The sequence below is a fragment of the Leopardus geoffroyi genome, chromosome C2, assembly GCF_018350155.1.
Source record: "Leopardus geoffroyi isolate Oge1 chromosome C2, O.geoffroyi_Oge1_pat1.0, whole genome shotgun sequence".
Taxonomy (NCBI): domain Eukaryota; kingdom Metazoa; phylum Chordata; class Mammalia; order Carnivora; family Felidae; genus Leopardus; species Leopardus geoffroyi.
In genome coordinates this window covers 152,296,056-152,319,512 of record NC_059333.1, presented here as the reverse complement: position 1 = coordinate 152,319,512, position 23,457 = coordinate 152,296,056, and the positions used below count along the sequence as shown (strand labels likewise).

The 23,457-nt window shown below is 43.1% G+C and overlaps 2 protein-coding genes across 2 annotated transcripts in view; both read right to left on the bottom strand.

The window, feature by feature from the left end:
• Positions 1-14,539, bottom strand: part of LOC123610423 (disabled homolog 2-like) — a 54,002-nt gene extending 39,463 nt beyond the window's left edge. The window contains exon 1 of the mRNA XM_045501015.1: positions 12,843-14,539. Within this exon, the coding sequence (XP_045356971.1) occupies positions 12,843-14,061 (1,219 nt within the window). The 5' untranslated portion in view covers positions 14,062-14,539. The remainder of the gene's footprint in view (positions 1-12,842) is intronic.
• Positions 14,540-16,986: 2,447 nt separating this feature from the next.
• Positions 16,987-23,457, bottom strand: part of SCN10A (sodium voltage-gated channel alpha subunit 10) — a 94,341-nt gene continuing 87,870 nt past the window's right edge. Inside the window, exons 26-27 of the mRNA XM_045436521.1 lie at positions 22,035-22,305; positions 16,987-18,743 (exon numbers count right to left, since the gene is read on the bottom strand). Coding sequence (XP_045292477.1) covers positions 17,530-18,743; positions 22,035-22,305 — 1,485 coding nt within the window. The 3' untranslated portion in view covers positions 16,987-17,529. The remainder of the gene's footprint in view (positions 18,744-22,034; positions 22,306-23,457) is intronic.

Genomic DNA, 23,457 nt, shown 5'->3' with positions numbered 1-23,457 from the left:
ATGCACAGAAAATCTCAGTGACTTTGGAGAAAACCTTGAGCCAAGAAAGCTGCCTGGTTGTATTCAAAGTCAGATGACGCAAGGAATGTGGTGTAGTGTGTAGGAAGTATCTGCTCTAGGGTCAAAAGAGTAGGATCCAAGCATGGCCTCCCCAAATGGGTTTTGGAGGAGCTACCCTCCAGTCCGTGTACCAGTCAGAGTGCTGAATGTACCACGGGAGGAACCCGCATGTGGTTAGATGTCCTTTGGCATGTGAAGTACAGCGTTACCCGCCCAACATATCTAGACTCAATGGGGGAGGGGTCGCAGCATTGCCCTCTCTGTGAACTACCCTAGGGCACATTGTGGCAGGATGGGTTCTCTGATTTTCTCCTGTGCTGCTTTTCTGTTTCTTTCAGTGGGCAGAGAGGGCATTTTTATCTCTTTCAAACTTCCTTGGTCGATTCTTCAGGGCAGGAATCTTTATTCCCATTGTACAGACAAGGAAAGTTGTTCAGAGAGGTTGTGCCGTATGAGCAAGGGAAGGCCTGGAATCAAATTGGAGCCCACTGCCCTCACTTCCAGAACTCAGTCCAGAGCCCCGTATTGCTTACCTAATGATTTAGGTGTTTTTGTGTGGATCATTTGCAGACATTTTCAGCTTCCAAGTGGTTCTGGGGCTTCCTGTTCTGACTACAGGAAGCCTCATTATTCAACAGGCACACACACATGCCTTTATATTGCTTTATAATATAATTAAATCTGTAAGCAGGAGCAGCCACATGACTAATAACTTAGTTCTGGTCAGGAAAAAAAAAAAAAGGGTCCTTTTCCTACATACCCCTTTAGAATTTGTGATCTTTGTACAATGAATCATATAGACCGAGTTTTGTTGTTGGTGTTGGTTCTGTTGTCATAATTGGTGTTTCAAAGGGTCAACAGTAGACGTGAACTTTCTTGGTATAGAAACCCTGCCTTTCTCTGCCTGAACTCTCTTGGAAGATGATTCATTTGGTGCCCCTGAAGAGAACACATTTCATATTTCCACTTCAGGGAAGGTATGAGTGATTTTTCTGGAGACAGAGTACACTGTTGATATTTGGGTTCTGGGAAATATTTGTCTGGAGGTGAAGGACTTGGACATGTCACCACAGATGAAGATGGGAGCTGACATCCTGGTCCATTTGTGGGTGGTTTTATCTGAGCATACTTAGCGACTTTAGTTAATTTGTTTGAGAGACTCAAAAATCCATAGTTCAGGTTCCCATTTGGCACCACCTCCTCCCAGTCTCTCTGTCCCCAATTTCAGCTTCCCCATGGTTCATGACCGTGGCCAGAGGGATTTCTACAAAACACCAATCCAACTCCTAACTTGTAACCTTCATCGGGCATTTTTGCCTGCCTAGCCACCTTCTTCCTATTTGGTAAGGGTGCCTTAACTTGTTTTTGGTGTGAGTGAGTTTCAGGGGTGGGGCATGATGGTGGGAGGAGATAATTGACTGCCATCTTGTTGGAGCTGTCAGTCAAAATGCTCTTGCCCTCCCTTACTGGTGCTGGGCCAATCAAATCCCTGGCTGGACACCCACAGGAAAAAGGCTGGAACTGATTGGCCCCCTGAAGAGATTGTCTATAGGTGCCTATTGCCCAGAAACCTATTCAGACCTGGCTCTTATCCTGGCCAATTGTTCAGCATTGAACTTTCCATTGTGAGCTTCCCTATGGCCTTCCAGGAAATTTGTTTGATGTTGGAATTGATGTCTGTTGCTTGTAACCAAATAACTCTGACTGACATAGCAATTGACACGTGGAGATGGGTGTTACTATTAACAGACCTAAACGTGTGGCATTGGCCAGGTTGAGACGTGGTGAGATACTGAGACTCTCCTATGACCAGATCTGAATCTGGAAGTTTCTGTTATGATTTTAAGCTATACCATGTTGTATGTGGAGACTCAGATCAGCTGCCCGTTGCAGCAGGAGTTTAAGGGACTTCATAGAAAAACTCTAGGACTTGGAAAAACCTGGGATCCTTCCTGAAGGCTTTGTAAAGAAAAGTAAACTTTGTAGTAAAGAAAGACAAACTTTGCCTCAACTGGTCCTTGTGAAAGCAGAAAGGGAGGCTGTTTCTGGCTATGACTAGTAACCTAAGGTCTTAGAGTCTTAGGCCTTGGAGAGTGGAAAAACAAATTTCTTTCCTAGGCTAATATTGCTAGAGAAAGGGCAGGGGGGTTGGAGACTGGGTTGTGTTGAAGCCAGTTCATACTACTCAAGTTGAGTGTGCACATCTCTTCCCGATTCTGCCTTTAGGGATGTCATGTTAGTATCCTGACATGGGCCATAGTGAGAGTATTCATACCAGACAAATCAGAAAGTGCTACAAATCAGAGATTTTCCCTGTGAAGAGCTAATTGTTAAACATTCACCAGCATACCAGTGATTGGGAACATAGAGATGAGGGAAAGACTGGGAGCTGGGAGAAGCCTGACACCCTTCCCCCCATCTCCTCCCCTGAACGATTCTGTCCCTGCACTCCCTGTAGCGCGAAGGAGGCATGACTCCAATTTATAGAGCTGCCCAGTGGGATACCAACCGGGAGGGGGCAGATGAGATGTGCCTCCACACCCAAGCCATTGTTTTTCAACAATATCTGTATGCAGTGACTGGTTGAGCCTAGGATGAAGGTCATTCAGCTGAGGACTACTGGTGGCAGTGATGGGGGGAGGCAAGATATCTATTGCTAAAAGGTAGTAATAGCCAATCCCAAGTCTAGACTGAAGGACCACAGCCCAACAAAAACTACTGAGTTGGTAAAATGCAAGAGATGGAAATCATAGCAGCATTTTAAGGGAATTGTATTGTCAGAGGAACTTCATTCCAGGCAAACGGTGGCTCATGAGTGTTCAAACCTGAAGATGATTTCCACGGTCCACTGATGTCATGGAAAGTGCAATACGCTGCCCGTTCCTTAGAAGGAGTCTCTTTCCAATGCTCCTTCTTATGACAGAGTAGGACAGTGGATGAGGAATTCTCCTAGAAACAGAACGAACAAATCCCTCCACTGTCAGAACAAGGAGTACCTGCGTCAAGGTATACTGTGAACTTGTACTTTTGAATATGGTTTATTCTTTTCTGAATAGGATTTTTTTTCATTGAAGCTAACATGTTTATCTTATATTATTGTATGTCAGATAACTAACCTTTGGGTAGTGGGCCATGAGAAGCTAGCTATGGACTGATCAAGAAGAAAGCATTGCACTCATGTTACAAATATTGTGAATCTACTTTGACACCATTCTAGGGGATCTATCAGTGAGCAAAGGAGGCAGAGTCCTTGTCCCACAGAGCTCACATTCCAGTGGGGAAGACAGACAATGAGCAAGTACATATATGATATCTGGGAGGGTGATAAGTGCATGGATATGGCTGGTAATTTGACAGGGTGGTCAGGGATGAAGGAAGTGTAAGAATGAGCCGTGGGGATATACTGGCTGAGGAAAAAGCAAGTTCCAAGGGCCTTTTTACCTGCAAGAGCACGCCTGGTGTGTTTAAGGAACAGCAGGAAGGACAGTGTGGCTGACACACAGAGAATGGGGCGGTGGGTGGGGGCAGATGAAGTCAGAGAGGAGAGAGAACCAGATTATGTAAAACCGTTGTAATGACATCTACTCAGAGAACCAACCTAGGTACCATGGATGGGTTTGACTCTGGCTGCTGTTTGAGGAGAATAGACTGTCCGGGACAACAGTAGAAATGGGGACCAACTGGGGGGAGGCTATTGAAATAACACTTGTGAGAGATGATGACCATTTGGATAAAGCTGATGGTAGTTAAGGTGGTAAGACGTGGCCAAATCCTGGATATGTTTTGAAAGTCAAGTTGTCAGGATTTGCTGATCTATTATTCAAACAGTCTTCGGTGGAGGCTGGCTGGTTCTGGGCTGCCTTTCGTTGGGAAGAGGGGGAGTGCGGCTGTATGTGGGATAGCTACATTATGTTAGGAAGGTATTTTTGACACTGCATGCCTGGAAAGAAGAATGCGTGTTGCTGTTGGGTAGTTCAGGGGTGGATGGAGTGGGAGCTATTGTTTAACCCGGTTCATCAGACATTGTCTCTTCTTATGGCCACCTAACTTTTCTATTTGGGTACTGCTTCCAGCTCAGCTTGTGGCTCCCAGGGTGGGCACATGATCCAGGATTGGTCAATGAGTTGCATGTCTGGACACAGTGTTTGCTTAGGGAAAGGGATTTCATATGATGTTGGCCAAGGACATGCCTCCCTGGGAATTTTGCTGGAATTATTGGAAAAGAGTCATTTCCCTTCTGAGATCACAGATGTAAAGGACTTGCAGAGTATTCTTTTGCCACTACATGGAGAGAGACCGCTTGAGAATGGAGCCAATACAGAAGAAAGCAGAACCTGGAAGGCGAGAGATAATATCCTGATGCATCATTTGAGCTCCTGGATCCAGGTAGTTCTGGATCCAACTGCATTTCTTCGCTTCCTGTTTGGTAGATGAAAATAAGTTTTCTTATCCCCGTAAACTAATTTGGGTTGGATTTCTATCACTTGCAACCAGGATTAATAATATTCTACCAGTATGCATGAGTATAACAAAACATTTCTGTACTGATTGGTAAATAGCTGCTGCCTCACGTGCTCCCCACCCCTTCCCCAGCTGCCCTGGTCCTTCCTTTGGGACCCCTCTCTAGACTTTTTGATGCAACAACTGAAGCCTTAGGACCTGGCACAACAGGGGGCCTCCAGAAGGCCGGCTGCTTTAGCAATATGGTCAGTCCTGGTTGGTGCCCTGTGCCAGACAGGATGTTAAGTGTTTTAATATCACCCATGGTGCCATCCAAAAGAATTCAGAGAGCTACAAAATTTTGTCCCCATTGTGATCATATCACTCCCCCATTTCCTGCTGTGCTTGGTTCACAATAGTTTGGTTACATTTGCTCAGACTCTTGCACATCTTCGTTGTCTTTTGCATTTGCTATTCATTTTCTCTAGAATTTCCTTTTTTATTGCCCATTACAGGCATACCTCAGAGACATTACAGGTTTGGTTTTAGAACATCATGATAAAGTGAATATTGTAATAAAGTGAGTCAAATTAATTTTTTGGTTTCCCAGTGCGTATAAAACTTATGTTTACACTATATTGTACTCTATTAAGTGTGCAATAGGATTATGTCTAAAAATGTACATAACTTAATTAAAAATACTTTATTGCTAAGAAGTGCCTACCATCATTCCAGCTTTCAGTGAGTCATCTTTTTGCTGATGGAGGTCCTTGCCACAATGTTGATGGCCACTGACTGATCAGGGTAGTGGTTGCTGAAGGCCAGGGTGACTGTGGTGATTTCTTTCTTTCTTTCTTTTCTTTCCTTCCTTTCTTTCCTTCTCTTTCTTTCTTTCTTTCTTTCTTTCTTTTCTTTCCTTCCTTTCTTTCCTTCTCTTTCTTTCTTTCTTTCTTTCTTTCTTTCTTTCTTTCTTCCTTTCTTTCAAAGAAAGGGAGTGAGAGAGAGAGAGAGAGAGAGAGAGAGAGAGAGCAGGAGTTGGGGAGAGGGATGGAGGATGGAGAAAAAGAGAGAGAATCCCAAGCAGGCTCCACACTGAGTGGAGCTCAATCCCACCATCCTGGGATCATGACTTGACCTGAAATCAAGAGTCAGATGCTTAACCAACTGAGCCACCCAAGCGCCCCAGTGATTTCTTAAAAGAAGACAACAGTGAAGGTAGCTGCATGGACTGACTTTCTTTCATGAATGGTCTGTAGCATGCGATAATTTTTTTGTTCCTCTTTCTAAAACTTTTATTTTGGAATAACTATAGATACATATTCATATTCATAGGTGTAGTTGAAATACAAAATTATACTGACACCACAAAAATATCTCTTGTGCTACCCCTTCATTTTTATGTCTGTGAATATGTGGTCTTTTTTGAGTCTCTTTTAATTTTTTTGTTTGCTTTTTCTTCATTGTTCATGTTGGCTATTTCTATTGTACTATTATTCAAGTTTACTGATTTTCCTCCCTTGGTTCTCCATTTTGCTGTCAAGTCCATGGGCTGAGATTTTTATTTTGAAGATTAAATTTCTCAATTCTAAAAATTCCATTTACTTCTTTTTTATATCTTCTGGTTTTTACTGAGTGTTGTACTTTTTATTCATTTATTTTAACAAAATCTATTTGCAGCTGCTCATTGAAGCATTTTAACTTTTTTTTGAGAATCTTTTTTACTTTACTTTTTTTTATAACTCGTTTTATTTTTTATTTTTTTAAAATTTACATCCAAATTAGTTAGCATATAGTGCAACAATGATTTCAGAAGTAGACCCCTTACCCATTTAGCCCATACCCCCTCCCATAAACCCTTCAGCAACCCTCACTTCTCCATATTTATGAGTCTCTTCTGTTTTGTCCCCCTCCTGTTTTTATATTATTTTTGTTTCCCTTCCCTTGTGTTCATCTGTTTTGTCTCTGAAAGTCCTCATATGAGTGAAGTCATATGATTTTTGTCTTTCTCTGACTGACTAATTTCACTTAGCATAATACCCTTCAGTTCCATCCACGTAGTTGCAAATGGCAAGATTTCATTCTTTCTGACTGCCGAGTAATACTCCATTGTATGTATATACCACATTTTCTTTATCCATTCATCCATCAATGGACATTGGGGCTCTTTCCATACTTTGGCTATTGTTGGTAGTGCTGCTATAAACATGGGGGTGCATGTGTCCCTTCAAAACAGCACACCTGGATCCTGTGGATAAATACCTAGTAGTGCAATTGCTGGGTCGCAGGGTAGTTCTATTTTTAGTTTTTTTGTGGAACTTCCATACTGTTTTCCAGAGCGGCTGCACCAGCTTGCATTCCCAGCTTGTGATACTTTTGATAGCATTTTATCCACAGTGGAATTTCTTTCAAAATTGGAGTCAGTGTTCTTGAACCTTACTGCTGCTTTGTCAACTAAGTTAATGTAATATTCTAAATCCTTTGCTGTCATTTCAACAATCTTCCCAGCATCTTCACCAGGAGTAGATTCCATCTCAAGAAACCACTTTCATTGGTCATCCATAACAAGCAACTCTTCACTCATTCAAGTTGTACCATGAAATTGCAGCAATTTCGCTGTGTCTTCAGGCTCAACTTCTAATTCTAGTTCTCTTGCTATGTCTACCACATCTGCTGGTACATCCTCCTCAAAGTCAATCATGAGGGTTGGAATCAACTTCTTCCAGGAATCAACATTCCTGTTAATGTTGATGTTTTGACCTCCTCTCATGAATCACAAATGTTCTTAATGACATCTAGAGTGGTAAATCCTTTCCAGAAGGTTTTAAATTTACTTTGCCCAGATCCATCACAGGAATCACTGTCTATGGCAGCTATATAGCCTTACAAAATGTATTTCTTTTTTTTCTTTTTTTTTTAATTTTTTTTAACGTTTATTTATTTTTGAGACAGAGAGAGACAGAGCATGAATGGGGGAGGGTCAGAGAGAGGGAGACACAGAATCTGAAACAGGCTCCAGGCTCTGAGCTGTCAGCACAGAGCCCGACGAGGGGCTCGAACTCATGGACCGTGAGATCATGACCCAAGCCGAAGTCGGCCGCTTAACCGACTGAGCCACCCAGGCGCCCCCTTTTTTTTCTTTTTTAAGTGAGTGGGGGGGGGGGCGGTGAGGGAGGGGGACAGAGGATCTGAAACAGTCTCTGTGCTGACAGCAGCAAACCTGATGTGGGGCTTGAACTCGTGAACCGTGAGATCATGACCTGAGCTGAAGTTGGATGCTCAACCAGTTGAGCCACCCAGGCACACTGAAATATATTTCTTAAATAATAAGGCTTGAAAGATAAAATCACTCTTTGGCCCATGGGCTGAAGAATGGATATTGTGTTAGCAGGCATGAAGACAACATTAATCTCCTTGTACATGTCCATCAGAGCTCTTGGGTGACTAGGTGCATTGTCATTGGAGCAGTAATATTTTGAAAGGAATCTTTTTTTCTTGGCAGTATGTCTCAACAGTGGGCTTCAGATATTCAGTAAACCGTGTTGTAAGTACCTGTGCTGTCACCCAAGCTTCCCGTTCCATTTACAGAGCACAGGCAGAGTAGATTGAGCATCATTCTTAAGGGCCCTAGCATTTTTGGATGGTAAATAAGCATTGGTTTCAACTTTGTATCACCAGCTGCACCAGCTGTCACCTCTAATAAGAGTCACTCTGTCCTTTGAAGCCAGGCACTGACTTCTCTTCTCTTGCCATGAAAGTACTAAAAGGCCTCTTCTTCCGGGAGAAGGCTGTTTTGCCTACATTGAAAATCTGTTATTTAGTGTAGCCACCTTCATTAAGTATCTCAGCCCGATCTTCTGGATTCCTTGTTGCGGCTTCTATGGCAGCATTTGCTGCTTCACTTTGTACTTTGATGTTATGCAGGTAGCTTCATTCCTTAAACCTCATGAACCAACACTTGCTGGCTTCAAACTTTCTTTCTGCGACTTCCTCAACCTCTCTCAGCCTTCCTAGAATTGAAGAGAGTTAGGACCTTGCTCTGGATGAGGCTTTGGCCGCAGGGAATGTTGTGGCTGCTTTGATATTTTGTCCAGACCACTAAAACTTTCTCCATATCAGCAACAAAGCTATTTTGCTCTCTTATCATTCCTGTGCTCACCAAAATAGCACTTTTAATTTCCTTCAAGAATTTTTCCTTTAAGAATTTTTCCTTTGCAGTCACAACTTGGCTAACTGTTCGGTGCAAGAGGCCTAGCTTTTAGCACATCTGGACTTTCAACATGCCTTCCTCACTAAGCTTAATCATGCTTTTGAATTAAGGTGAGAGACGTGTGACTCCTCCTTTCACGTGGACACTCAGAAGCCACTGAAGTGTTATTAATTGGCTTCATTTCAATATTGTTGTGTCTCAGGGAGAGGGAGAGAGATGAGGGAGTAGCCAGTTGGTGTGGTCAGAAAACACACATTTATCAAGTTTGCTGTCTTATATGGGCACAGTTTGTGGCACCCCAAAACAATTACAATAGTAGCATTGATGATCACTGATCACCGATCACCATAACACACATAATAACAATGCTGTTGGCAAAATGGCACCAATAGATTTGCTTGATGCAGGATTGCCACAGATCTTCAATTTGCAAAAAACAGTATTTGTGCAAGGCCATAGAGTAATACACAATAAAACAAGGTATGTCTGTATTGAACTCCTACTCCTTCTTTTATAACTCAGCTCAGATAATCCAAGTCCAAGATAGAAACACCACGATTCAGAGCAGCAGATAGTAATTACTTCTGTGAAGAGGGAGGAGAATCTAAGCTAAGTCATTAATTTTTTTTTAAATTATGAGATATAACATACACACAGAAAAGAACATTAGATACATATGTTTATCTTAACACTTAGTTATAAGGGCGACACTCAAAAGACAGCCACCTAGGCGATGAATTAGAACATTGCCAAAGACCCAGTTGCAAATGCTTGTACCTGTCTCCTAGAGTATGTGTGCATAGATTTCTCTAGGTTTCAGACTTTAGGGTGGAAAACCCGAGTCATAGGTATATCTTCAACTCTTCTGACAAAGTTAAACTTTTTCAGAATGGCTGTGTCAATTTAATTACTTTCTGGAGACGCAGTTCTTATTTCTTGACATCTTTGCCAACACTTGATATTTGTTAGACTCTAAAAGCTTGGCAGGTCTGATAAATGGTATTTTGCTATGGTTTTAATTTGCATTTCCCTGATTACTAATTAGGTTGTGCACCTTAATGTTTCTCAGTTATTCAGATTTCTTTTTTCGTGAAGTACCTTTTTAAGTCTCTTGCCAGTTTTCTATGGTTGTTGTCTATTTTGTATTGATTTTTAGAAATTAATGAAAGCCTCCTCTGAATATTAGATTTTTATTGGATCTAAGTGTTTTAAATATTTTTTCCACTCTATAATTTGCTTTTTTGCTCTTTTTAAAAAAGTTTTTTATTTATTTAAGTAATCTCTACACCCAATGTGGGGCTTGAACTCTTGACCCTAAGATTAAGAGCTGCATGCTCTTGCCACTAAGCCAGTCAGGTGCCCCAGACTTCTCACTTTGTTAACATCTATTGACCTGATGTCCAAAATTTTAATGTAGTCAAACATACCAGTCTTTTCTTTATTCCATGGTCATGTAGATATTTTCATTATCTGTTAAAAGTTTTATAGATTTGCCTTTCACATTTGGGTATACCTGAAATTGATTTTTAAATACAGTCTTAGGGGCACCTGAGTGGCTCAGTCAGTTGAATGTCTGACTTTGGTTCAGGTCATGATCTTGCTATTTGTGAGTTCAAGCCCCCTTCGGGCTTTGTGCTTACAGCTCAGAGCCTGGAGCCTGCTTTGGATTCTGTGTCTCCCTCTTTCTGCTCCTCCCTAGCTTGCACTCTGTCTCTCTCTCTCAAAAATAAATTAAAAAAAAAAAAAACATTAAAAAAATACAGTCTTAGGTTGGGGTCCAATTTTGTTTCATTTCTCATGAAAATGCAATTGTCCTAATGCCATTTGTAGGAAGGTCATCTTTTTCTCACTGCTGTTATGCCATCTTTGTCATATATTAAATATCCACACATGCTTTGGTCTGTTTCCTTTTGTTTTTGATTCTCAGCTAAATCAAAGTGTGGTCAGAAAACACATTATATACTTCTAGTGTCTTGAAAACTTTCAAAATATTATTCTATGTGTAGTTATTTTTTTAATTTTTAAAAAAATGTTTATTTATTTTTGAGGGAGAGAGAGACAGAGCGTGAGTGGGGGAGAGGCAGAGAGAGAGAGAGAGAGAGAGAGACAGAATCCAAAGCAGGCTCCAGGCTCTGAGCTGTCAGCACAGAGCCTTATGGGGGGCTCTAACTCACGAACTGTGAGATCATGACCTGAGCTGAAGTCGGGTGCTTAACTGACTGAGCCACCCAGGTACCCCTATGTCTAGTTATAATGACTATTTCTGCAAATGTTCCCTAAATACTTGGAAAAAACCATGAACTTTGCAGCTACTTGATTAATAGTTACATGGTATATCTTTTCCCTCTTTTTATTTTTATCTTTTTGATAACCTTAGGCTTTAGTTTTGTCTTTCTATAAACATTGTTTATTGGCATTTAAAAATTCTGTGTTACAATCTTTGCTGATTTTTTGGAGCACATAGTCCATTTACATTTAATACAACTGTTGATATATTTGTTTTCAAATATACTACATTACTCTGTCTTTTCTACTCGTTCTTCTTGTTCTATATTTCTCTTATATCTTCCTCCCTATCTTACTTTTTTGATTGTCTAATTATTTATTAGCTTATATCCCCCATCCTCATTTGGAATATACTTTGTTTCTATTCTGCTAGTGGCAATCCTAGTAATTAATTCATGAATTCTTAACTTAGCAAAGTTTAATAATAATACAAACTTTTACTAGCCTGTCACTGTTGGAAATCTTGGAACTGCTTTATTTTTTATTTTTTATTTTTTATTAAACCTCAGCCTGTGTTCAGCTCCAGGCTGAGGATGTGTCTTACTAATTTTACATCCCCAGTGCTTGGGAAAGTGACTTCACCTTTGTCTTAAGGCAAACGTTCTAGCATACCAAGGCTCTGCTTACATCTTCTCATCTGTGTTGGCTGGATGTTCTTGAATGTTCTTGGCCACGTATGTCTCTGTGTTACACAGTTTAATGGATTAAAAAGTCAAGGTAGTGTTTATAGTGGAGGCATATTTTAAGGTTTCAGATATTTATACAGTCAACACTGCTGTTCTGTTTCTTGTTTCCCTTCAGCTCTGATTTTCCATCTGCCCTGGACCTCTAAGATTCGCTTAACCTTGTAATTGGACCACCGGCTGAACTTTCAAGTAGATCTAGTGAAATTTTCAAGGACTAAGCTTGTGGGTTTTTTTTAAAGAGAATTTAGAGTCTTTATTTATTTAAAACCATAGATTCAGTTTAGCTTTAATCTAAACAGAAAGTGAAAGACATTTTACAAGTGGAAGAGACAGCAAGAAATAAAGCAACAGCTAATATGTCAAAGCTGGAACAAGAACAGAGGTCAAGGTGTCTGGCTATTAGCAAAAAGGCCCAAATTTTTGTTCCTCTGGAGAGTCAGCATATCAAGTTCAGAAGTTAGGCAAAAGGATTTCCAAAAGGATCCCTATATACATCAGGAGATGTGGGTTGAGAAGCCTTAGAGGTTTGCGATGAACTGAAAGAATCTTTAGAGAAAGGGTTCTCAAATGCATTGTCAGCAGATTTGGTAACTGGCAGGGAATCCTGTCTGGGAACTGGCTTTGGTGGTTCATTGGTCTTTTTCAATAGTTGATTAGCATCAAAGTCATCATCGTCTGCATTCTCCTGAGGAATGCCAACTTTGCTCTTAAAATAACTGGAGAAGGCACTTGAAGTCCCGGAGGAAGTCTGCTCTCCCTTCCTTGCAGGCACAGCAGGTGGCTGCCGAAGTTGAAAGTCCTTAAACATTTCTTTCACTTCTTTGACTTCTTTATCTCCAAGTGGGTCCAAGGCAGTGAAGGCATCACTGGAGGTGTCCTTTGGGGGGCCAGTTCTGGGAGGTGGTTGAGGAGGAGTGACCAGGAGAGAGGAGAGCATAGGAGGGGACTGGGCAGACATAGTAGAAGTTGGAAAAATATTGCTCTGGAAAGGGTTCCCCAAAGGGCTTGTTGATGACCAAGTATTGGGTGCCACAGAGGCTGATGGGCCCCAAACAACAGGGCCTGGAGGGGGGGTTAAAGCTGCAAAGATGAAGGCTACTTCCAACTTGGAACAGCTGGGCTTTTGGTAAAAACAACTGGCTGACTGAATCCTGAAGGCTGACCACTCATCGTGGCTCCCGGTACCACTGACATGGACTGATTGAAGACTAAAGATGTTGGATTCCATGGTCCTGCCTGGGGCCGGGGGGGGGGGGGAGGGGGGATGCTAACTGGTATACCACCTAAACCCGCAAGGGGTCCCACTGGGGTAGAAGCATTTGTTTTAAAGAGATCCAGAGGGTTGGTCTGTAGGGTTGCAGATTGTCCTGTAGGTGATGTCTGGCTGGGAAGTTCTGAGATGGGAGGGGTAAAGATGTCTGATGCAAGCAAGTCTTTTGCTGGAGACTTAGCAGTCCTTCTGCCTCGTCCTGGTTTGGTACTTTGTGGAAGTGGGATAATGGCTATAGGGTCATGTGGTGAGGACTGGACAGAGCTTTCCAAGTCCTGCTTTACGCCATTCGGTATGGACAGTCCTTTGGGAGGGCTTCCCACAAAAGGCTTCGGGGAGGATTTGACATGGAAGCCGTTCTGTTCTCTTTCAGATACCCCATTTTGAGTTCTCACTGCTGGCTGTGTTTGTGTACTTGAAAAGGGCCACAGGCCTGCCTGAGCTTCCTGTTTGCCAGTCAGGTTAGAGATTTGGTCAAACTGCTGACCAAAGTAGTTAACATCCCCATTCAGAGGCCTGTTACTCAGTGGAGTAGACAAACTACTCAAATTCTCTTTCTTCTGATCTGAAGATTTGAGAGAATCAAACGAAGAGGGTGTCGATTGGTCTGGCTGTGCAAAAGGATCGTCATGGAAAGGATCAGGATTAGGGGTGGGGAAGAAGTTGAGATTGGCAGAAAAGGCATTTTCAGGCAAGAAAGGTGCCTGAGGCTTTGGTCGAGGAAGAGAGCAGGAGGTAATGCCATTTGTTAAGAATGGATTTTCTCTTAAAGAATTCTGCTTGGTGTCGATTTCAGAGTTTAGATCCACTAACAGGATATCTTTGTTTTCTGCTGGACTATTTAGGTCAGGAGGTGTAGACATGTCCCCAGACAAATCCATCTGGTCAACACCCAATTTTAGTTTGTTAGCTTGGTCATCAAGGGTCAGTAGGGTCTCACTCCTGTTCTCTAGTGCCTTGTTGGCTTCTTCCATCTTTTTCTTTTCTTCTTCCTTTTTCTTTACATTGTAGATAACTTGAAAGAGGTCTTTAAGATCAACAACTAATGGCTCAGCCTGTTGTCCTGTTTTTATGACAAAAAAACTGATGCTGGCCTTCTCCTCCACACACATAACCAAACGCCTGGTTGTCTATCACATCACGGGCAACGAAAGAAATTTTATTTACTGGGTGTTCATGCTCTATTACCCCAGTTGTTCTCATCAATTATTTTTATCCCAGAAAGGGAAATGTTGACCCAGATCCTTTGTTTGTGTTGTCCTTGAGACCAACCAGCTGCCGCCATTCCCTTTAGTTTCATCATAGAATCTTGGCTCATTTTATCCCCTCTTGCATCGGGCACATCATCAATGCCAATCAGCTTGGCCTTGTATTTTACACCATCACCTTTGAATCTGGCCAAAGGATGCTCATCTGTCTTTTCAGAGCCTTTTTTTTCCTTCTTTGATGGTGCTTTTGGTGCAGCCTGTTGGTCAGGCTGACCATTAGTTGTGCTCGTTTCTACTTCGTTAGACACGGCAAGAAGGCAGACAGCCACCTCCAGCACCAGCAGATGCTTAGTGACACCAGGCAATCCCCGAAGTCTCAGATGAACATAACCTGCTACAGATACCTATCTGTCCCTGAAGACAGTAGGTAAGACCTCTTCCTGAAGCCTCCCCACGTCCCCTCCAGTTCAACTTAAAATAATCTGGGTAAAAGTGTTCGTTGGCCATCTTTGGAGCCTAATATTGTACTTTTCTGCAAGGTATTATTTCTTTCTCCCAAAGTCTAAAGAGCAAACCCCTCATTACAGGCTTTCCGAATGTCCAGTCTACCATTTGACAAGCAGTAGATGGAAGAAGTCTTGCTTCTAGACTCAGGTCCCCGGCCAGCTAGCCCCTCCGCGAAGCGAGCATGACTCCCGGGTGCCGAGCCTCCAGGCTGCCACACAGCTGACACGGTGGGCCGCGCTTAAGTAGCCACTGGCCCGGGAACCTGGGGAGCTGTGCGGCCACTCCTGGCGAGATATGGTTCTAATCAGTAAGCTTGTGTTTTTAGTGAATAGATCTGAAAACTCTGTGCAATGCAAGCTGTGTATATTGAATTACTTTTCCAGTGGTTCCCATAATAATTTGGGAAATGCATCTGTATAGAAAAAAGGTGGGGTGTGTTAGTTTGCTAGGGCTGCTGTAACAAAGTACCACAAACTAGGTGGCTTAAAATAACAGGCACGTATTCTCTCCCAGTTCTGGAGGCCAGAATATTGACGGGTCTATGCTGTCTCTGAAGGTTCTAGAGAAGAATCCTTCTTTGTCCTTTTCTAGTTTTTGGTGGTTTCCAGCAATACTTGGCATTCCTTGGCTTGCAGCCACATCACTCTAATTTCTGCCTCTGTCTTCACAAAGCTTCTGTGTGTGTGTGTGTGTATGTGTGTGTGTGTGTTTTCACATGGCATTCTCCTCTCTGTGTGTCTATGTTCAAATTTCCCTCACGTTTTAGAGATATTCATCACTGGATTAGGGCCCACTTAAATCCACTATTATTGCATCTACAAAGACTCCATTTCCAAATAAGGTCACATTTGCAGGTACCATGGCTTAGAACTTCAACATATATTTTTCAGGGGTAGGGGGGGAACAACTCAAGTCACAACCTGGGGCAAAAATGGATCGGGAATATCTCTGAGAATAATATCATCTACTTAATAAAACTAGTCTGATGATTGGGTACATTTCGTTCTTCCACATAACATATAAAAACAAGCCATTCCCCAAGTTCTCTGTCCATCCAGCTGTCTTAGATGGCATTTAATTAAATTCATGGGATTTAGATGTTGAAGAAGTGGCACCATCAACATCTGTGCTCCCTGGTTCAGAGAAACCAGGGAGGAAGAGCCATTTTGTTGAACTCATCCTTAAGATACAAATCACGCATCCAGAGAACATCTGATTTGTCCTGGGATAGCCCATGCCCTCAGTTATTCCATCATCACCATATTAACCTCCATCTGTGGGTGCTGACAAACCCCCAACAAGCATCTTGAAGGCCACTTTGGCCTCTGATGGGCCAACAGTGACAGAGAAAGGAGATCAAGGTTTCAGAAAATCTGTATCCATGAGGCATGTATGGCGGACTAGTCTCTAGGCTTTGTAATTGTATAAATGGGAAGTCTTAAGACGTGATTAAATATATATATCAGCAAATTTACCTGTTCCTTGTTATTGTGGCAGGAAATGTCCCAAGGGCTAATAGAAGATCATGGCTGTCATTAAGATCCTTTATACCCTATGTTGTCACATGAACTCTTTGCTCTCCTTCATCTTAAGACCCGCCACATTCTTTGGGCTGAATATTATCTTCCGACAACCCTTTCTTCACTCACTGCTTAAGTCCAATGAATTGTTTGGGGCTTAGTTCCCATTATCGCTTGTATTTAGAGCATGCCTGTCATAGAATAGTTACTTAATCACATTTGTAGGATGAATTTAAGAAAATATTGACCATACCTTTTATCTCTCAGTTCATCTTTTTCAAAATGTCCCTTTTCTTTTGATTATACTAATAATGGAAACTTGGCCCAAGGGAAATGTGAAAACTTTCCTTCTTAAGGTCTGCTTATGAGATGTGAAACTGGTTCTGGAATGTATCCAAAAGCTGCCTCTTTAGCCACACAGCAGGAAAGTCTGACCATTGGCAGCTTCAGGAGAGACGGTTTTCCTCATCTAAATTGGAACAGAGCGTGACTGAGTTCTATAACAGGAAATGCAAGGGCTATAGAGAGTGTCCATTTTGTCTCCTGCCTCCCACCAATATTACAAGAGGGGAAACTGAAGTTCAGAGGGGAAAGAGTGTGGTGCAGGTGGCATAGCAGTTGGTGGAGTACTTAGGGTTAGAACAAACTTTCAGGACAGTGCTACTTCCTGCCCCATCCAGACTCAAGCTCAAACTGCAAAATAATATCAGGAAACCTGAAAGTGAAGAAGTGATTTATGACAAATGTCAGCATCATACATTTTTTTAAAATGGTGCTTTAAGATATAACATTGGCCTTGATATACCTTTAAAAATATTAATTTTAATGGATATCTCAAAGGCCTTTCGTGACATAGACCACAGATGTTACCCTGGGCAGGAACAATTGTCTGGCAACTCTCAACATGCAGTCATGCAGAATCCTAAATAAGATTGCCAATCCCTATGTGGTGTTTCACAGAGGACTACCTTGGACCTTCAGCAACGTCCTTGCCATAGATCTTTGGAAGTTCTGGTCCTGAGAAGTTTGTCACAGTAGATGTAAGCTCTGGTCACAATGAAAATAAGAGGACCAGGGACATTTTCTGGGAAGTAAGAGAATACATCATCTGACATTGAAATTCAAAAGGGTAGTCACAGTGGAGATGCTCTAGGCTTCTGACTCCTGTGGGCATATGAGGGCTTCTGCAAAGGTGGGCGCCAATTGGGTTCTCTTCCCGGTTCTGACACTGACCGGTGGCATGCATTGATGAGGGGGTAGCTGGGTGCCACCTGTAGTGGGAAAGAGTTATCACAGAGCAGAAGGTCACATCAGAACTGGTTATGTCCATGCTAGAGTGTCCTCACTAGGGCCCAGGGGCAGTTGCTTTCTTACTGGTAGCTTCATCTTCATTCTGCATTGAGCTGGATGTGCTCATGTTGACTTGATCACTAAGGCCTCTAGTGACACTGTCATAGGATGGTGGGAAAGATACAGCAGACACACTTTCAGATTTGTCTGGGAGGGCACAGTTTTCATTTGCCATGAATCCAACAAAGGCTTCATCTGGGGGTGACACAGCCTCCTCCTCAGCCCTGGGCACACCTGGAGGGCTGGAGATCGTCTTGGAGCGGTGCAGCACATAGCTCCGATAGGCCTTTTGAATGACAGTAGCCGAAATGTCTTCTTGCTTCCACCGGAGGGTGGTTGCTATTGGTTCATAAGATGCTTTTGAAACATTAGTTGCCATAAACTTCTCTTCAATGTTTGCCTTCAGAGAATCCAACTCCCCAGATTCTCCCAGAACATTCTTAGTGAAGGCAAAAAGAATGTCCAAACAGTGGATCTTATCTCCAGGGACCAAGGGCAGGTCCATCTGGATTAATATATTTTGATTGGGTTTTGGGATTCGCAGGGGGCCAGAGAGGGTGTCTGCAAAGTCCGAGAGGGCAGAAAAGGTAATAAACTGAGTGGCTTCTGGGTCAAACTTCTCCCAGGTCTCATAAAACATGTCAAAGTCATCCTCACTCAGAGGTTCACTGCTCTCTTGTGTGGCCACATTGAAGTTCTCCAGAATCACTGCAATGTACATGTTGACCACGATGAGGAAGGAGATGATGATGTAGGTGGTGAAGAAGAGGATGCCCACGGCCGGGCTCCCACAGTTCCCCCGGGAGCCGTTGCTGTTGGGCAGATTGGGGTCGCAGTAGGGGGGCCCTGTGTTGAGGATGGGGCTGAGGAGGCCGTCCCAGCCGGCCGACGTGGTGATCTGGAAGAGGCACAGCATGCTGTTGGCGAAGGTCTGGAAGTTGAACATGTCGTCGATGCCAGCCTCCCACCTTACATGGGGGAAGCTGGCCATGCCGAAGATGGAGTAGATGAACATGACGAGGAAGAGCAGCAGCCCTATGTTGAAGAGGGCAGGCAGGGACATCATGAGGGCAAAGAGCAGCGTGCGGATCCCCTTGGCCGCTCGGATCAGCCTGAGGATGCGGCCGATTCGGGCCAGGCGGATGACTCGGAATAGCGTTGGGGAGAAGTAATTTTCGAGTGACGTCAGAATTGCAGAAAACACCAGGCCTTTAGAAGAGAGGAAAATGATCTAATTAGTACTTACAAGCATGAGCCTTGACAAAGCTGGCTGCGGTCACACTCTCCCGTCTCTGCTCTGTATGGACCTCCATGTGAGGATCTGTAATCAAGTACTCTGGGCCCTCTGAGCATTGCATGGTGATTGGCATAGTGTAGGGGCTCCGTACATGCTCACTGCATAAATCGTTTGTCTCTGAAGTAAGTCCCATCCTTCCCACCATGTTCTTATCTTTCTTTCCTTCCATCTGGAATGTCTTCCTCTTAGTCAACCTCCATGGTCAAAACCCTACCTTCTGAAGCCTAGCTGGAAGTGATGGCACCATATTCCACATACACACAGTCCTTGTCCATTTCTGTCTATGACACAGGTCCTACTCTTCCTTGAGAATTCAGCCTTGGGACATGCCTTTTCCTCCACCCTTGTCCTGTGCTCTGTGAAGGTCAGGGTCCCTTGTGATTCATTTCCCCATCTCCTACTGGGAAGATTGACTTAGTTCCTGGCACATGGTCCTGTGGATAATTGTACAGAGCCTGGTGTTAATTACAAGGGGGGCCTGAGGAGTCGGGCAACTTGCTGACAGCTAAAGCAGAATGGCTTTGAATGGCCAGCTGTCTACATAATGGCTTGTATTTGTTTCTTTCATTTCCAGCTGTGTTTGAACTCTATGTTAGGGCCTGCAGATAGGCTTGTTTAGGGTCAGTTACAGCCCTCCCACCCCCAACTACAAACAAAGTTGGAAAGATGAAGAATGTATATGTCTCCCTATATGATATCTAATTTGAAGATTTGTGGGACACAGGGCCCACCAAAGATTAGGCGAGGCCTTTAGGTCAGACAGGATTCGAAACCTCTTAGGACAAATGGTGAGGAGTGTGGTGGCCAGCTCTCTCCCTCTTTGCCAGGGTTCCCTTGACCTTCATCTCCTACTTGCCTTTTTTCATATGAATACGGGTGGTCACAGTATTGTGTTGGAAGGAGGAAGGAAATGGGAAGAGATTCAAGAAGCAATTATAATATTATATTATAAAATTTTTATGAAAGCCCCTCTCTTAAAGTCAATTTAACTGGGATATTTTTCTACAGTGTGGGGTACATTATGTTTCTATATAATCTACTAAGCTTCTGCCAGCCAACCAGTTTACATGTACTTCAAGCGATAATAAGTCTTCACACTTGTAGCAATTAGGTACTCAATACATGTCTTGCTGGTGGGAAGGAAGAAAGGGAGAGAGGGAGGGCAGGGGGGTGAAGAGGTGGGTTCTTTCACTAGTTTTCTAGCTGCCTCTATGACTTGTTTCTAACCAGTGGATGGTGTTGCTGTGTGGGTCATAGGAACTAGCAGTTAAGGTGTCCCCATCATAGATTGGAGTACTTTGAGTATATTTATTTCTATAGAATTGATATGGGAACCCACATAAGCAAGCTCTTTTCTCTATTATAAAATCAAAATGGCCTTTAAAATCTCTCACTTTGGGAAAGCAAACAAACAAAACAAACCTCCCACAAAAACCACCAGCAGCAGGAAAACAAAGCAAAACACAAAAATAAATGTAAACTCACCAACAAATAAACACAACCCAAGTCTGTGTTTCAGCACCTGGGTGGGGAGATTGATTAAATGCTGCCAAGTTGTATTTAGATGCTGTTAGCTTTTGATGGTAAATCAACGGAAAATGAAATCCACAGCTATGCCCTGACATGAAAAGTAAGCAAGTTATGATATAACAGGTCAGGATATATTTATAATGCAAAGTAAAGCTGGAGCGTGGGATTTGGCCTTTGTAGAGCCAAACTTTGCCTAAACCACAAGAAGGCCAGGAACACTCTCTCGGTTATTGTTGGAAAGCAGCTAGTTCATTAGAAGAACATTAGCCTGGTCTGGGGCGCTTGGGTGGCTCAGTCGGTTAAGTGACTGACTTCGACTCAGGTCATGATCTCGCGGTTCGTAGGTTCCTTTGGCTCTGTGCTGACAGCTCAGAGCCTGGATCCTGCTTCAGATTCTGTGTCTCCTTCTCTCTCGGCCCCTCCCCCACTTGTGCTCTGTCTCTCAAAAATAAATAAACATAAAAAAAAAAAAAGAAGAAGAACATTAGCCTGGAGTAAATTCAGCTCTGCCCTTTACAAACTGTGTGACCTTGTATCACTTTCTTAATCTGTGAGGCTCAATTTTAAATTCCAAGATGAGGATAAGAACACTCCAGAGAGCTATTGTGAAGATCCAAGGAATGCATCCCAGTCCTCAGATGTCAGCAAGTACCCAGCTATGGTGGCTCCATTCCCCACTTTAGCTTCTGACTTTATTAATTTTCTCTGAATACTCATTGGCCCCCCAAAACTGGGCCTATCATTCAACACCCACACTAGGCCCTAAGAGCATTGCTCTCTTGGCATTCATCCTTTGATTTTTCTATCACTCACATTCCCTAAGTGGACAGTTTTATAGAGATTTAATTCTAGATCCTTGACTTAAGAATCTCCTTTGTACAGGCAGTTTCTACACTATACAGTAGCACTGAATAAATGTTTCCTGATTTTTAAATTATTAGGGTTGGACAATCATTGTTTAAAATTTTTTTTTTTTTACATTTATTTATTTTTGAGAGAGAGAGAGAGACAGAGCACAAGTGGGGGAAGGGCCGAGAGAGAGGGAGACACAGAATCTGAGCCATCAGCACAGAGCCCAATGTGGGGCTCGAACTCACGAACTGTGAGATCATGACCTGAGCCAAAGTCAGACGCTCAACCGACTGAGCCACCAGATGTCCCTGGACAATCACTGTTTTATAAGAAATTTCATTTTGAAATAAAGCTCTCATATAACTTAAAAAAAAAAATCTCCTTTGAACACTGTTAGTATTTCCCACTCTTCTGGCAACCACCTGCTTTTCCAGAAAGTATTTTATGACTCACCTCACATCACACCACCCATTCTTCACTTTGAAGGCCATCAAGATAAGGGAAACTCCATCATCTTATTTTCTCTGGAGGAGTGATTATCCCTAACAGCCCCCAAAGCTCAGCCAAATGGGCTATGCATACAGTAGGTGCCTAAAAACCCTTCATGACTGCATGGAGAAGGCCGATGGAAACTCTCCATTTCACCGAGAGGCCCAGAGGCATTTTAAACCTGCTGCTCTTGGAAAGCAGCAAATACTGGGCTCTCTAATAGGTAATAGGTATTGGACAAATTTGTTGGTTGCCCTCTTGGTTTTGAAAACAACAACCCAAACAACCCCAAGCAGAGGCTGGGCTTCCCCGCCAGCTGTGAGCCCACTTACTCCCAATGGAGAGGACCACGACAATGAAGTCAAACACATTCCAGCCATTGGTGAAGTAGTAATGCCGTAAGGCGAACACCTTCATGACACACTCTCCCGTGAAGACAGCCACAAAGAACTGGTTGACTTTATTGAGGATTTTTGTCTTTTCTTCACTCTGGTCATCAGTCTCCACCATCATGGTGATCATATTGAGGCAGATGAGGACCATGATGATGATGTCAAAAGCTTGTCTGGTCACAACGTCAAAGACAAAGCCCTGGTACTTGTTCTGAGAAAACAAGAGATGGTATATCAGGGCCTTACTGGCCAACATACACAACGCATCTAGAGAGGCTGTGCTCTCCACAGATGGCTTTCTAAAGCCTGTCTCTCTTGTCTTGCTCACACTCCACATCCAGAGAGAAGCCAAGTCCTGTCCTTACTCCTTTCAAAATCTTATCCTTAGTTGATGCTACCTCAATGCCTCGATTCAAGTCCTTGTTATCTTTCTCACCCCTTTGAAGTCATCAGGCACTTTGTCCTTGCTGGTGCTCCATTTGCAAAGTCTTTCCCATCCCTTCTCTTGGCTGTCTAAATCCAAATAGTCTGGAGTGATCCATTTTTCTTAAGCCCCACTTCCTCCAGGGAGATCTCCCTAATCACATCATACCACATTGCTCATTTCCTCTTTCCTCCCACAGCCTTTGTAGTCAATCTTGAGTTCTAGCATTTCATGTGTGCTTCTCTTCTCTGCTAGACAGTGAACTCTTTGAGGAAGGGGCCATATCTCATTTAACATTGTGTTCCCATAGTGCCTGCATAGCATGAGTTCAAGAACTACAAACTCAGAGCCCCTAGGTGGCACAATCAATCGAGCGTCCAACTCTTGATTTCAGCTCAGGTCATGATCTCAGGGTTTGTGGGGTCAAGCACTACATTGGGTTCCACACTATTAGTGCAGAGCTTGCTTGGGATTCTCTCTCCCTCCCTCTCTCTCTGCCCCTCCCTTGCTCATGCAGCACTCTCTCTCTTGCTCTCTTTCACAAAAACAAACAAACAAAGAACTGCAAACTCAGTGGCTGCTATTCTCCCCCACCCCAGGTACCCCAGGTCAAAGGGACAGGCTTGGGGTCCTTCTCTTTTCCCATTGTATCTTCCAGAACTTTGCTCCTCCTGCAGCTTGCAAAACCCTTCCTCCTCTGAAGCTTGTGTCATTTATGTAGCCCACCTTTACCTCTTCTTCACTGCTGACACTTGCCAACCTCCTGGTCCTTTGGCTTCATTACTGAGGAGTGAGGCTTTTGGCCAGATATGGCCTCTCTTGGCTACTACCTCTTGGTTCCTTAGCTAAATCTCTAATAACCCAGCTGTTCCTAGCTTAAAGAAAAATCTTCCTGAACCTTACAACCTACCACCCTACTCCTCCCCTCCACTCTTACAG